This window comes from Neofelis nebulosa, chromosome 8, assembly GCF_028018385.1.
Source record: "Neofelis nebulosa isolate mNeoNeb1 chromosome 8, mNeoNeb1.pri, whole genome shotgun sequence".
In the NCBI taxonomy this organism is placed as follows: domain Eukaryota; kingdom Metazoa; phylum Chordata; class Mammalia; order Carnivora; family Felidae; genus Neofelis; species Neofelis nebulosa.
In genome coordinates, this window is record NC_080789.1 from 140,001,077 (window position 1) to 140,015,918 (window position 14,842).

At 49.8% G+C, this 14,842-nt stretch overlaps 1 protein-coding gene across 3 annotated transcripts in view; it reads left to right on the plus strand.

The window, feature by feature from the left end:
• Positions 1 to 1,309: 1,309 nt before the first annotated feature.
• The window catches only part of PITRM1 (pitrilysin metallopeptidase 1), a 44,338-nt gene continuing 30,805 nt past the window's right edge, over positions 1,310 to 14,842 (plus strand). Inside the window, exons 1-7 of one of the 3 annotated variants that reach the window (XM_058682021.1) lie at positions 1,310 to 1,438; positions 3,925 to 4,024; positions 6,438 to 6,544; positions 6,881 to 7,032; positions 7,543 to 7,657; positions 7,733 to 7,829; positions 9,048 to 9,208. In XM_058682021.1, coding sequence (XP_058538004.1) covers positions 1,386 to 1,438; positions 3,925 to 4,024; positions 6,438 to 6,544; positions 6,881 to 7,032; positions 7,543 to 7,657; positions 7,733 to 7,829; positions 9,048 to 9,208 — 785 coding nt within the window. In that variant the 5' untranslated portion in view covers positions 1,310 to 1,385. Of the gene's footprint in view, positions 1,439 to 3,924; positions 4,025 to 5,196; positions 5,276 to 6,437; positions 6,545 to 6,880; positions 7,033 to 7,542; positions 7,658 to 7,732; positions 7,830 to 9,047; positions 9,209 to 14,842 lie in introns of those variants that run through there. The other 2 variants (XM_058682022.1, XM_058682023.1) reach the window with 2 other exon arrangements.

Here is a 14,842-nt window from a genome sequence, read left to right on the forward strand (position 1 = left end):
CTCCACAGCCACAGTGCACAGATCTGCATGATCTGCACTCCTGTTCCGGAAGAGCCCGTGGGTACTTTGGACCCTTAGAAGTGTACAGTCTTGGGGCGTCTGGGTGGCTCAGTCAGGTGAGAGTCAGACTCTTGATTCCAGCTCAGGTCTTGATCCCACCAGAGTTGTGGGATCAAGTCCCTTGTGAGGCTCTGCGCTGACAGCATGGAGCCTGCTGGGGATTTTCTCTGTCTCCCTCTCCCCCGCTTGCTCTATCTCTTTCTAAAATAATTTAAAAAAAAATAAAATAAATAAGTGTGGAGTCTTCCCAGACACGAAATGCAGGTAGGGAAAGCGGTGAGTCTAAGCACCCTTGCAGGCGCTTTGTTGGGGGGGGGTGGGGGGTGGGACGGTGGTCCTGGGGTTCCCTGGGGACATCCTGTACCAGACCAGTCTTGAGGACGATGATGTCATGGTACCCCGGCCCTGGAAATCTTCTTGCGCAGGCCTCGGGCCCTTTCCACAAAGCCAGGTAGCAAGGGGGTTAAGGCGCCTGGAGGCCCTACTCTCACTGAACTGCTCCAGTTAGACCTGTGAGTGCCCACAGCGCAGGCGCACAACCTTCTCCAGGAGACGACGCCCACACGGAGGCGTGAGGAACCGGCCCCTCACCCGGCCAGCGTGAGCCCGCCCCTCCCCTGCAAGGCCCACCCCTCGACTTTGCAGTGTACGCCCGCCCCTCCCGGCCCAGCCCCAGCCCCAGCCCCAGCCCCAGCCCCAGCCCCAGCCCCAGCCCCAGCCCCTGCCGTGCAAGGCCCGCCCCTCAACAGTACAGTCCCCTCCCCTTCGTAGCGCAGTCCCCTCCTGTTCCACGCAGTCTCCGCCCCTCGACACCATTGTCCCCGCTCGTCCCCCTCAAGTCCCGCCCCTCCCCGGCATAGTCCCGCCTCTCCCGGCCCAGCCCCCGCCCCCCCCGGAACAGTTCCCTGCTCCTCCCGGCCCAGCCCCCGCCCCTCCCCGGCACAGTCCCCGCCCCCTACCCTGCATGTTCCTCCTCAAGCCCCGGACTCCGCGCCCAGCTGCCGCCCTCCCTCCCGCCGGACTCCACCCCTCTCCCGCCGGACTCCACCCCTCTCCCGCCCAGGACTCCTCACGCGGGCCCCGCCCCCGCCGCGCTCCGACGCTCCGACGTCGTTCCGCCCCCTACCGCCTTGGCCCACTCCTTGCCCACCGCCCTCGAGTCCCGCCCCGCCGCATCAGGAGCCCGCCCCTTTCCTCGGCAGCCTATTGGAGAGAACGTCGCCGTGCTCGTTGACCAATGGCAGTCGCGGCGGGTGCGTCTCGCCCCCGCGCCCTGCGTCGGGATAAATCAAGCTGCGTCCGGCCCCGTGTGCTAGTCACGAGCCATGTGGCGTGGTGGCGTGCGGACGCGCAGCTTGCTGGAGCGGCTGAGGGGCGGGTGAGAGCAGGCGGGTGGGAGAGAGGGAGGAAGGGGCGGTCCCGACAGCGGGGAGACTCCGGGAGGCTCTGTGGTGTCGTCCGGACCCTGAAGGGCCGCACCACCGCTCCCTGCTCTGGGAGCCCGGGCCCCGACCGAGACCCTTCCCCTTGGGGAGCCTTGACCCCAGGGCCCATCGTCAGGGAGCCCGACCCGAAACCCTTCGTCCGGGAAGCCCGGACCCGGAGACCCTTCACCTGGGGAGCCCGGAGCCCGACCCTGAGGCCCATCGCCCGGGGAGCCGGGAGCCCGGGAGACCTTTCTCCCGGGGAACCCGGAGACCGACCCTGAGACCCCTCTCTCGGGGAGCCCGGACCCGGGGACCTTTCTCCCGGGGAGCCCGGAGCCCTACTCTGAGGCCCATAGCCCCGGGATCCCGAAGCCCGAGCCAAGAGTCTTGCAGAGCCTGGATGAGGGACGGCACAGGCATCCTCCCATCGCTTCTCTCTAGCAAAGGAAAGAGGTTCCTGTCCAGTTGCCAGGGTTGGGAACTGCAGCCTGAAGTCTGGGCAAAGCGGGTCCTGGCCCAAGGAGGCCTTACCCCTGGGACCTTAGGCGATCCCAGAGTGGGTGGCCCTGTGTGCGGTTGTCGGGGCTTTTGAAGTGAAAATGGGCATTGATGTGGATTTTAATAGGCGTGATTAAAGTAATTGTCGGCTTGCAGTTCTCATTAACCTGGCTGCCCCCATGTCACCAGTTGTTGTGGGCAGGGAGTCCTTGAGACACCTGAGGCTTCCACACGGAGTTCTTATTTAAGCTGCGGTGTTCTTTTTTTTTTTTCTTTTTAATTTTTTTTAACGTTTATTTGCTATTGAGAGACACAGTGTGAGCACGGGAGGGGCAGAGAGAGAAGGAGACACAGAATCCGAAGCAGGCTCCAGGCTCCGAGCTGTCAGCACAGAGCCCGACGCGGGGCTCGAACTCACGAACCCGTGAGATCATGATCTGAGCCGAAGTCAGATGCTTAATTAACCGCTTGAGTCACCCAGGTGCCCCTGAGCTGCGGTGTTCTTAATACAGCGGTAGCTGCCAGAAATGGACTCGGTTCATGGAGAAAAATCCACTCCAACCTTGAGTGATGGTGGTGCACCAGGAGGGTGTAGATGAGATCCCTGCTGATTCGCAGAACCTTGTGTGAAGGATGGTGCGGTTTAGAAGCATGGGGGTGTCCTGGTGCCTTGTGTGAATATGGCGGCAGGGGCCTCACATGAGTCGCCGGTGACCAGAGAGTACGGGCGGGAGAGCCCGAGGTGCTGGGCTGCTTCTGCGTGCCCGGCGCCAGCATTTGCTCTTTGTGGCTGTGCTCTTGATGGTAAAGAACACCTGCAAATCCTCTCCTGTGATCGTGGAATCGGCTGAGTCAGGAAGGTGACGGCTCATCTTGGTGGTGTTGCCTGATGGCGACCGACTCAGCGTTGTTGTTGTTGTTTTCCTTTTCTGCGTGTATCTCAAAGGAAATAACTTGTGTCAGACAATGCTAACGTAGAAAACAATATAAAGCAAGCATATGGTGTGGTCGTGTCACCATTACCCAGATCGCCTCCAAACGACTGACTCTCCCGCCCTCTTAGGTGCGATTGCTCTCTGGTGTGTTCCTGCTCCTCTTGATACGTCTACATGTGTATGTGCAGATACAAAATTAAGTTCCAGTCACACAGTAGCTACATGGCAGCCGCTGTTTTGTTTCACTCACCCCCACCCCCTCCCCTCTGGCCACCATCAGTTCTTGGTTTTTTTTTTTTCCAAGTGCGTTATTTTGAAAGATTATTTATTTATTTTGAGACAGAGAGCAGGGGAGGGGCGGAGAGAGGGAGAGGGAGAGTCCCAAGCAGGCTGTGCGCAGTCAGCGAAGAGCCCGACCATCCCACCAACGCGAGACCATGACCTGAGCGCACATCAAGTCAGATGCTCAACCGACGGAACCACCCAGGCGCCCCAGTGATTCTCATTTAAATGATGCCAAATGTTATTCCAGGATTGTTACCATTTGCACATCTAATTGCAGTGTAGGAGCTCCCCGTGAAGCGAGACTTCTTGCTTTTTACCAGTTCAGTAGATGTGTAATAGGAGTTTGAGGCCACATCGTGTACCTACATGGGAAATGTCGTGTCATGTGAGGATGGTTTTTGGTGCAGGTGAGGGAAATTGGTATCGTAATCATGTTACAGTTACTTACGAGCGTTGACGTATAAAAGGCTTGCAACATGCATTTATTAGCTTGATATAGTGAAGCTTCAGCTGAGTTGAGACAAAGGTCTTAAAATTGAAAGCACTTTACTAAAAACTGCAGAAATTCGTTTTCTGAGATGTTTGGAAAATGTAAGGCTTACTTTTTCTTTGAAATGTCTTTGTCCGTACAAATGCCTTCATGATGTTGCAGAATTACGTTAGCCACACAGCGTCCTGCAGAAGCGTCTAACCTCAATTGCTTTCCTTCCACGGGGCAGTGCCAGCCTGGGAGCCCGGAGGAGGAGGGGCACCGCAGCCTGTGAGCGCGCCTTGCAGCACGAGGTGGGGGAGCGGATCCACGGCTTCACCGTCAGCCAGGTGCGCGGGCCCGCCTTGCTGTGCCACCCACACACCCTTGGGGTCTCTGTCCCAGGCCCTGGTTCGCCCGATTCACAGTGGGCTCGACCGAGTGGAGTTTGCCAGCGAAGGGATTTCCCGATGCTTCGATAAGTGCAGTTCCCCGGCCCTTCCCTGATCCCAACCCCTCCAACCCAATGCCTCTTTAGGTTTTAGAAAGTGAGTCCAGCCCATTGATGTTTCTGCACCCAGACACCTGACTGTTCTCTGCACCAGGTGAAGACAGCCCACGTCTGTCCCACGTGTACGTGGGGCTGCGTGTTCCTAGCACGAGTTTGTTCCGCACTTAGCAAAAACTTTGGTTTCGAGCCATTGGGGTTTCAGAATTATAGAAGATGGATTGTGGTCCTGCATTTATTTAATTTTGTGTTCACATTTGTTTTCTTTTTCTTTTACACAGTGATCTTTCTATGTATTTCACATCATTGACTGGCCGTCGGCCTCATGCTGTGGGTAGCACTTAGCACAGGGAAGGGCGGGCAGCTCGCAGCCCAGGGGGACACAGGTGCAGCTGTGATATAAGGAAAACTGGCTGGGCATCCTGGTGGGAGTGCGGGAGCAAAAGGATGGGGGGCGGGAGGGGGGCAGGGATCGGTGTTTAAGGACAGCTGCCTCCCTGTAGGCTGGACACGCAGGGACAGCAGTTCCCTGCAGGGCTCGGGAACGGGCAGTGGTGCAGCTTGGGTGAGGGGCTCCTGACGCGGGCGAGGGAGGGCCTTCATGCGGTCCAAGTAGTTACTGTTCTTGAGGACCTCATTCAGAGTTCTTTCCTCTATTTTTCAAGTTTTATAGAGATTTATGATAAAATATGATCCTTGTTTGAGAAGCAGTCACCATGAAAGCTGTTAGGGGGCAGACAGTTCACATAGTGACTGGTTGTAAACACATTGATCATCTCTTACAAAGTAAGATGTAAATAATTTAATGGTTGTAAACTCAGCAGGTAGTACAGGCCTCTTTAAGCAATGTCATTTGCGTGGGCGGTCCCCAGAACACACTCAGGACACCCGGGTTCTAATCTCTGCCCTGCTGGCAGCTTGCTGTAAGCACAGACAGCCCCTGGAAAGTGGGGGTAATAAACAGTGTGGTTGTCATAGTGATGCTCTATTGTGATTGGGGGGGGGAGAGGCCCCCGGCACAGTGGGGACGATACAGCCGTTTCTGAAGTGCCTTCGTGCAGGCTTTCGTAGATAGGAGACTACCATCTTGGGGGTGAGGATTCGTTTGTTTTTTTCCCTTAAAATTTTTTAATGTTTTATTATTTATTTTAGAGAGAGAGAGACAGTGTGAGCGGGGGAGGGGTAGAGAGAGAGGGAGACAGAATCCGAAGCAGGCTCTGAGCTGTCGGCACACAGCCCGACGCGGGGCTCGAACTCATGGACCGCAAGATCATGACTTGAGCCGAAGTCAAAGTCGGATGCTTAACTGACTGAGACACCCAGGAGCTCGAAAATATGCACAAGTTTAAAAAGGAAGAGCCTGTTTTTAGCCTGTCAGGGGAGGAGGCAGGCATTTGGTCTGGTCTTATAGAACTGCAGATGCTTGGAGGGAAAATTATCTAGAAGTATTTTATGTAAGAACTTATTCTTTTGTTATTAAAAAATGGTTATCCATTTTGAGAGAGAGAGAGAGAGAGAGAGAGAATCCCAAGGAGGCTCCATGCTGTCAGTGCAGAGCCTGACATGGGGCTTGATCTCATGAACCTGTGAGATCATGACCTGAGCCAAAATCAAGAGTCAGTTGCTTAACCAACTGAGCCACCCACCCGGGTATCCCAGGATGCGTTTGTTTTTATCGGAGGTGATTTGTACCCTCCTGGACCCTCCCGCTAGGAGCAGGTAACTGGTCCTTAGAACTCTGTGAACCAGACACAGCAAAGTTCTGTCCCAGGCCGTGGGCGCTCCAGCACTGAGCTCCCAGCAGGGCCATTGTGCGCTTTCCCGAGCTGGTGTGTGTAAAAGGAAGCCACACAGTGGGCATTGCCAGTGGGAGTAGGACTCCTCCAGGGCGGCCTGGTGTGATGGATGGAGTTGGACTACTGCTCTATGGCCACAGCTCTGTGCCTCAATGTTTTCGTCTGTAGATGGGGCTGAAGATCCCTCTCTCACAGGATGACCCATAAACTCTTGGGAAAATGTCTCGCAAACAGTAAGCGTTCAGAAAGAAGAGATGCATAGGATTGTCAGCCCTTGGCTTGTTCATAAGGTTTAGGGTCTGAACGAGGTGGTTTCTGATGTGCCCCCAGCCCCACCGTGCCAGCCTCCTGGTGCTGCCTGATTAAAGGCAGTCAGGCCAGGCCCCGCAGTGCAGTGAACGTAACTGCCCTGAGCGCTTTTCCATCTGAGTCTAGCTGTTTGCGTATTTATTCATTCAGGTAACGGACATCCCTGAACTGTCCCTGACCGCAGTGAAGCTTAGCCATGACAGCACAGGAGCCAAATACTTGCACTTGGCCCGGGAAGACACAAACAACTTGTTCAGGTGTGTGGTGCATCTTGGGAGCACGTTCTCGAGCGTCTCCACCGAGAATGTCTGCCCTCCGTTACGTGGTTAAAGGTCCCGGTTCACGAATGTTTTAGTTTTGTTGGCTGCATCCTGAAAACATGAGGAGAAGGTGAGTGGATTTGTGTCTAGAGCCACAGCTGGTGCAAGTTTGCAGCCTGAATTAACGATTTCGTACGCTGTGGTCGAGACTGTTTTCGCGAAGGCTTACGATGTTACGGTGACCAGATCTGGTGGCCGCGGGTGTCACAGGTTTGGAAAGTGTGCCGTACCACCCGCCTGACCTTCCCGCCTGCCATCTGGTCTTTGCCGCAGCGTGCAGTTCCGCACCACCCCCCTGGACAGCACCGGCGTCCCGCACGTCCTGGAGCACACGGTCCTGTGCGGTTCTCAGAAGTACCCGTGCAGAGACCCCTTCTTCAAGATGCTGAATAGGTCCCTGTCCACTTTCATGAACGCCTTCACAGGTCAGCTGGCGTCTGGGACCGGGGCTGCGCTGGGCCTGGCTGCCGCACCCACCGGGATCCTCACTGGGGAGAGGGGAGCCGGCAGCTGTGGACCGGCACGGATTTGCCATTCCCTAGCCTGCTGGAAGTTTAGTCTTCCAGGAAAGCCGCATGGGGGTCGGTTCATACAAACTGGAGTCTTAGGGGAGGGGCAGCTGAGATGTTTCTGGGAAGTTTGCTACAAAATTTGACATCTGTAGCGTCACGTTAATGCCCTGGTGGCGGGGCTTGGAAACAGGGCAGCCAATAGACTGATGGTGTGCACGGAAGTGCGCTGAGGGCTGCGGCGAACGCACTTGGCATCGGCTCTCTGTGGATGAGGTCGTCTTTCTAGGCGCGTGAGGTGTGGCCTCTGCGCCCTGGGCAGCGAGGGGTCCCTGTTGGTGGGGGGGGGGTGGGGGTGGGGGAGGCTGCAAGTGGCCAATGCCCCGGGCATCTGGCGAGTTTTAAAATCTTTTCATTTATACCCAGCTAGCGATTATACTCTGTACCCGTTCTCCACACAAAATCCCAAGGACTTCCAGAATCTCCTGTCTGTGTACTTGGATGCAACCTTTTTTCCCTGCTTGTGGGAACTAGATTTCTGGTGAGTGAGGACAGATGGATTTGGACTTCAGTGTTAAGAGTCCCTGTCACTGTGTAATCATTGATTGTTATTTAGGCAGGAAGGATGGCGACTGGAACATGAGAATCCGAGGGACCCCCAGACACCCCTGACCTTCAAAGGAGTCGTCTTTAATGAGATGAAGGGAGCATTTGTGAGTTTTTTCCTTTTGTAAAATTGTGTAGAAATGATATTTCCGTCTAAAATATCGGAACATAAAAGGGTCTGGGGGAGAGTCGACATTCTCTCATGTCATTTAATGTGCTTACGGCACGGGCCCTGTTGAACTAGCCAGGGGACTGTGCAGTGAGCACCGCCCATAAGACGAGATGGCCAAGCTCCCGATTTTCTAGGACCCGGTGTTCCAGACCAGCAGCTCCCCCACTGCGGTCTCGGGCCCTGGCATCTGGTCTGCGGGAGTCTGGGAGATAAAAGTGTGCGCGGCAGTGCTAGGACATGGCCATTTTTGCTCGTTCTTGCCCAAGTGCAGTTCCCGAGCCTGTGTTACGTGTTGTGTGATAGCATTTATCGGATCCGGAAGCAGATAGGAAAATCCAGCGGTCTCCTGTTAAGCCAGACATTAAGAAGATTTATTTGCAGAATGTGCAGAAACAGTGCTATTCTTCTCAGTGATATTTCTGCTTTGTTAAAAAATGTTTGCTAACATGTAGTGATGGGTTAAGATCATGAGTGAACAGGTAACTTTTTTAAGAGGTCTCAGCTTTAATTTGTAACAGAAAGACTATGTGTACACACACTCCTATGTAATCAGGAAACCCACCTCATGGAAAGCTCTTTGGGGGCCTCCCTGAGTTTTAGGATATGAGGCTCTGGAGACCAGGTGGTGTGAGAGCCTCTCTCCGGGCCCCGTCCTCACAGCCTTCCAGCACTTTGGAGTTCTGCCCTGACGCGGGCTGCTTTCCTGCCCCGTGCTGCTTCCTTAGCCATTAATACTTGGTTCGGGCCCCGTGCCTTCCAGCACCTTCTGGAAATTCAAGTTAGAGTGACAGCCTTTGCTCTGGAAGCCCACGGACCCCCCCCCCCCCCCCCCCCCCCCACTGTAGCTCGTGGCAGGGACTCTTGAGCACTGTTGTGCACACCGCTGCCTGGGGCTCCGCTGTGCACTTGCTGTGGGCCATGCACACTGCATAGTGAGTTTTCTTTTCTGAGACACGTCATCCCTGGGTCCTGTGCAGAAACCCTGGGTGGACTTTGTTAGACAGTGTCTGCACCCACGGCCTTGTTTCCATCGTCACAGTTTGAATCACAAGGTGTTACAGGTGTATCATCCAGAGGGTTAGTAATTTGCTGTGTTGTAATGTAACAGTGTGCGTTATTTTACACTTCTGTGTATAATTTTTTTCATTTGAAGACAGATAACGAGAGGATATTCTCGCAGCACCTTCAGAACCGACTCCTGCCTGACCACACGTACTCGGTCATCTCCGGGGGCCATCCGTTGTGCATCCCAGACCTCACGTGGGAGCAGCTTAAACAGTTCCACGCCACCCATTATCACCCTAGTAATGCTAGGTAATGTTTCAGTTTTAAAGCTGAGTTAATGGTGGGTTGATTCAGAGTTGTTTGCGTACAGTAAATGACACGGCTTCTCTCACGTGTGGCCAAGAACTGTTTGCTCAAGAACTCTGTAAGGTTAGATGATTCTTAATGGATTGCCCCACTCACGTACATGGACGCTCATTCTGAAAGTCTGTGGCAAGAACTTTTTATTGTTATCTTTTTTTAAAGTTTTGTGTTTTTTTAATTTTTGGGAAAGAGCGTGAAAGCAGGGGAGGGGCAGAGAGAGAGGGAGACTCCCAAGCAGGCTCCGTGCTGTCAGTGCAGACCCTGACGCGGGGCTCAGTCCCACCAACCGTGAGATCGTGGCCTGAGCTGAAATCGGACGCTTTAACCGACTGAGCCACCCAGGGGTCCTGGTGGTTTACTTTTAATAGTTAAGTTTGTTCCCTGGAGCACAAGGATGTGCCCTGCTGAAGTACCGAATCCACATTAGCTGATGCTTGCCTGAAAGCACCGAGTACTTCCTTCCGGATTTTCAGGTGGTCGCCAGAATGGTCGTCCGGCCCAGACGAGGCCCACGTATTTTGTACAGCTGGTTTTCTCTGTGTAGACACATCTGGCGGGTTGGTGTTGTGGGATCCTGTGAATATTCTGTTCCTTGTCTGTGCGTTTATTTACTTATGGACTGACCCATGTTTATTGCCTGGAGCACTTCCTTTCGTAGAGTTGGCAAAGTTTTCCAAAGAATTCTCTAATTTCTTTTACGTTTAGCAGCTGGACCTCGTGAGGAGGCACTTCCCTCCTCAGTAGGGGCCGCCGGGTCACCCTGAAGTACGGTCTGAGGGCAAGGGCGGGTGCCTGCTGCTTCCTCGGCTGTTCTAGGGGGAGATGGTGACGTAGCTCCTCCAGGGATGACGGAAGAGGCTTTGTTTTTATAAATGTTGGCCTGTTTTGTTGTAATACCACGATGACCTCATAGAAATATTTTTGTATATGTGTATAGTTGAGATTATATAATCAAATGAGATCTGTTGTCTTTTTTTTTTTCCCCTTATGCTCAAATTGTTTCAACTGTGGCCCGAGGAAAGTCATTTAATTGTCTTCTCTTTCTTACGGCTTCTTTGGTCTTCAGTACTAGCTTCTGTTCCCCTGCCCTGATCCAGGCGCGTCCTGCTCCAGATCTGTGGTCAGTTCTTCGTGTAAGGAGCCCTGCGGCTGCACGGAGGCAGCCATGGTTTAGGGCCCGGGGTCCCCATGGATGCCAAGGATGCTGCTGCTTACCGGTTGTCACTCTGGAAACCACGAGTGGAGAGTTCCAAAGGATCTTTCAGATATTAGTTCTCAAAATCTGATTTATCTCATCGGGATATAGCTGACAGATGGCATAGCATTAGGTTTAGGTGTGCAGCAAGGCGGTTTGGGTCACGCAGGTCACACGCAGTCCACTGTGGTGACCTGTGGTCACCATGCTGTCCTTTATATCCTGGGGACTCACTCGCCTTACAACTGCAACTTTGGACCCCTTTGACCCGTTTCGCCCACCCCCTCCTTCTGGCAGCCACCACTCTGATTTCCGTATCCGTGAATCTTCGCTCGGAGAACAATGTACTAAAAAAAAAAAACAAAAACAAACAGATCAACTCTGTCTTTGTGCCCTTTGCCCCCTGGATGAATGTGCTGTCTTAAAAACATGTAATCTGGAATTTGTAGGCTCGGTCTAAACTTTGTGAACTTCTTCAGTTGTCAGCATGACGGAGGACTGCATTCCTGTAGCTAAGGCCGTGAAACGTTTCAGCGTGCAAGTTACTTCGTTGTTGGAACACCTTTATATAGTATGTTTAAAATAAACTTTTGACAGGTTTTCATTTTACTACATCTTTCTGCATAATTTATGTTGTGTTTGAGCCACCTATCTTATAACAAGATCAAAAGCCTGTATTTGGTCTTTGTAGTTATAAAGTAAGTGAAAAAAATGTGTTTTTATACAGACTTCATCTCAGTATGGGACACATTCGTCATTAGCTGCTCTCGGTGCATAACTTCCATTTTTACATTTCATTTTAGTTCTACTCTGGTCAACGTCTCGTTGTAGGAGTTTCAGGTGGACGGTATTGTGATTCAGCAGTTCCACACATCAGTCGGTGCCCATCAGGGCTCCTGTCACCCCTTTCACGCCCAGCCACCTCCCCTCTGGCTACCGTCTGTTCCTTTTCTGCCGTTAAGACTTGTTCTGGTTTGGGGGTGCCTGGGGGGCTCAGTCGGTTAAGTGCCAGACTCTTGATTTTGGCTCAGGTCGTGATCTTGTGGTTTGTGCATTCGAGCCCCATGTTGGGCTCTTTGCTGACTGTGTGAGGTCTGTTTGGGATTCTCTCTCTTTCTCTCTCTCTGCCCCTTCCCTGCTCACATGCAAGCGAGCTCACCCTTTCCCTCTCCCTCTCTCAAAAGAAACTTAAAACTAAAAAAAATTAAGTGAAGACTGTTGTTTTGGTTTGTCTCCTTTTTTTTCCCCCTTTGTTCATTTGTTTTCTTTCTTAAGTTCTACAAATGAATGAAATCACATGGTGTTTGTCTTTCTCTGACTGGAGTATTTTCCTTCGCATTATTTTCTCTAGCTCCATCCGTGTCGTTGCAAATGGCGAAATGTCATTCTTTCTTATCATTCCATTCTGTGTATATGTGTGTATTAATATGCACACTGCGTTTTCCTTATCCATCTGTTGGTGGACACTTTGGGACTTCCATAAATAATTATGCTGCAATAAACACAGGGGTACCTACCTATATCCCTTTGAATCTGTTTTTGTATTTTGGAGGAAATAATAGTGTGATTACTGGATAATATATGGGGTTCTTTTGTGGTTCAATACAAATTTTAGGATTATTGTAGTTCTCTGAAAAATATTGGTGTTTTGATAGGGATTGCATTAAATCTGTAATGGCTTTGAGTGGTGTGGACATCTTAACAGTGTTCTTCCAATACCTGAGCATGGGCTGTCTTTCCATTTGTTTGTGTCGTCTTCAATTTGTTTCATCAGTTTTTTATATCGTCTTTGGAGTACATATCTTCCACTCCTTGGTTAAGTTTTTTCCTAGGTATTTTATTATTTTTGGTGCAATTGTAAATGGGATTTCTTAAACAAAATTTCTTTTTCTGCCATCTCGTTATTAGCGTGTAGAAACGCAACAGACTTCTATATGTTGATTTTGTGTCCTGTAATTTTGCTGAATTCACGTATCAGTTCTCGCAGGTTTTGGTGTGGGGTCTTTAGGGTCTTGTATTGCATAATGTGTCATCTACAAACACTGAAAGTTTTGGTTCTTCCTTCGCAGTTTGGACGCCTTTTATCCCTTTTGCTTGTCTGAGTGCTGTGGCTTGGACTTCCAGTGCCGTGTTGAATAAATGTGTGGTGACCAGGGTGGACATTCTCATCCTGACTTTGGGGAAAAAGCTCATTCGGTATGACGTTAGCTGGTGGTTTTTCATATATGGCCTCTGTTATGTTGAGGGGTTTCCCTGAAACCTGTTCTGTTTTTATCATTAATGGATGTTGTTCTTTGTTGGATGATCTTATGGTTTTTAATCTTTTTTTTTTTTTTGTAAGTTTATTTTGAAAGTGAGAGAGAGTGAGCACATGCATGAGTGGAGGAGGGGCTGAGAGGGAGAATCCCAAGCAGGCTCCACACTGGCAGTGTGGAGCCGGCTGCGGGGCTTGACCTCATGAACCATGAGATCACGACCTGAGCTGAAACCAAGAGTCAGACGTTTAACTGACTGAGCCACCCAGGTGCCCCTTTTATCGTTTCTCTTACTGATGTGTGATGTAGCACAGTGATTGATTTGTGAATATTGAACCATCTTTGCATCCTGAGAATAAATCCCACTTGATCACGGGGAAGAATTTTTTAAATACGTTGTTAGATTTGGATTGCTAATACTTTGTTAAGCATTTTTGTGTCTGTGTACATCAGAGATAATGGCTGTAGTTCTCTTTTTTTGTGTGTGATATTTTTTTCTGGTTTTGGTATTGGGTAATGCTGGCCTCATAGAATGAATTTGGAAGTTTTCCTTCATCTATTTTTGGGAAAAGTTTGAGAAGAATATTTATTAACCCTGCTTTAAACGTTTGGTAGAATTCGCTTATGATGCCATCTGGTCTCAGACTTTTGTTTATTGGGGGTTTTCAGTTACTGACTCAGTTTCTTTCCTGGTTATTGGTGTGTTCAAATTTTCTGTTCCGTTTTTGGTAGTTTATATGTTTCCAGGAATTTATCCATTTTTTCTAGGTTGTCCAATTTGTTGGCATATAGTTTTTCATAATGTTCTCTTATAATCGTTTGTATTTCTGTGGTGCTGGTTGTTACTTCTGTCTCGTTTCTGATTTTCTTTGAGTCCTCCCTTTTTTGATGAGTCCATCTAACGATTTATCAGTTTTGTTGATCTTTTGAAAGAACCAGCCCTTGGTTCCATTGATGTATTCTATTTTTTTAGTTTTGTGTATCATTTATTTCTGCTCTAATCTATTATTTCCTTTAATCTGCTGGTTTGGCGTTTTCTTTGTTATTTTTCTAGCTCCTCCAGGTGTAAGGTTAGGTTGTCTGTTTGACGTTTTTCTTGCTTCTTGAGGTAGGCCTGTATTGCTACAGACTTCCCTCTTAGAACTGCTTTTGGTTTATACCAACCAAAGGATTGGACCATTGTGTTTTCATTTTCATTTGTTTCCCTGTCTTTTTTGATATCCTCTTTGATTTCTTGGTTGACTCATTCATTTTTTAGTAGCACATTATTTAGCATCCATATATTTGTACTCTTTCTGGTTTATTTCTTGTGATTGATTTCTAGTTTCATAGTGTTATGGTCAGAAAAGATGTATGGTATGACTTCAGTCTTTTTGAGTTTGTTGAGACTTGTTTTGTGCCATAATATGTGATCTATTCTGGATAATATTCCATGTGTACTTGAAAATAATGTGTATCCTGCTGTTTTAGGATGGAATGTTCTGAATATATGTTATATCCATCTGGTCCAGCATATCATCCAAAACCACAGTTTCTTTTTGATTTTCTGTTTAGATGATTTGTCCATTGATGTAAGTGGGGTGTTAAAGTTCCCTACTATTACTGTGTTACTATCGATTACTTCCATTATGTTTGTTATTAGCTGCTTTATGTATTGGGTGCTTCTGTGTTGAGTGCATTAATATTATAGTTGTTACATCTTTAAAAAAATTTTTTTTTAACATTTATTTTAGAAAGACTGCAAGTGGGGGAGGGACAGAGAGAGAGGGAGACAGAATTGGAAGCAGGCTTTATGCTCTGAGCTATCAGCACAGAGCCTGATGTGGGGCTCGAACCCATGAACCGTAAGTTCATGATCTGAACCAAAGTCAGACACTTAACTGACTGAGCCACCCAGGTGCCCCTATAATTGTTCTTTCTTCTTGTTGGGTTGTTCCCTTTATGATTATATAGTGCCCTTCTTTGTTTCTTGTTACAGACTTTGTTTTCAAGTTTATTTCATCCAATGTAAGTATTGCTACCCTGGCTTTCTTTTCACTTCCATTTGTATGATAGAAGTTTCTCCATCCCCTCACTTTCAGTCTGCAGGTGTCCTTAAGTCTGAAATGAGTCTCATGTAGGCAGCATATA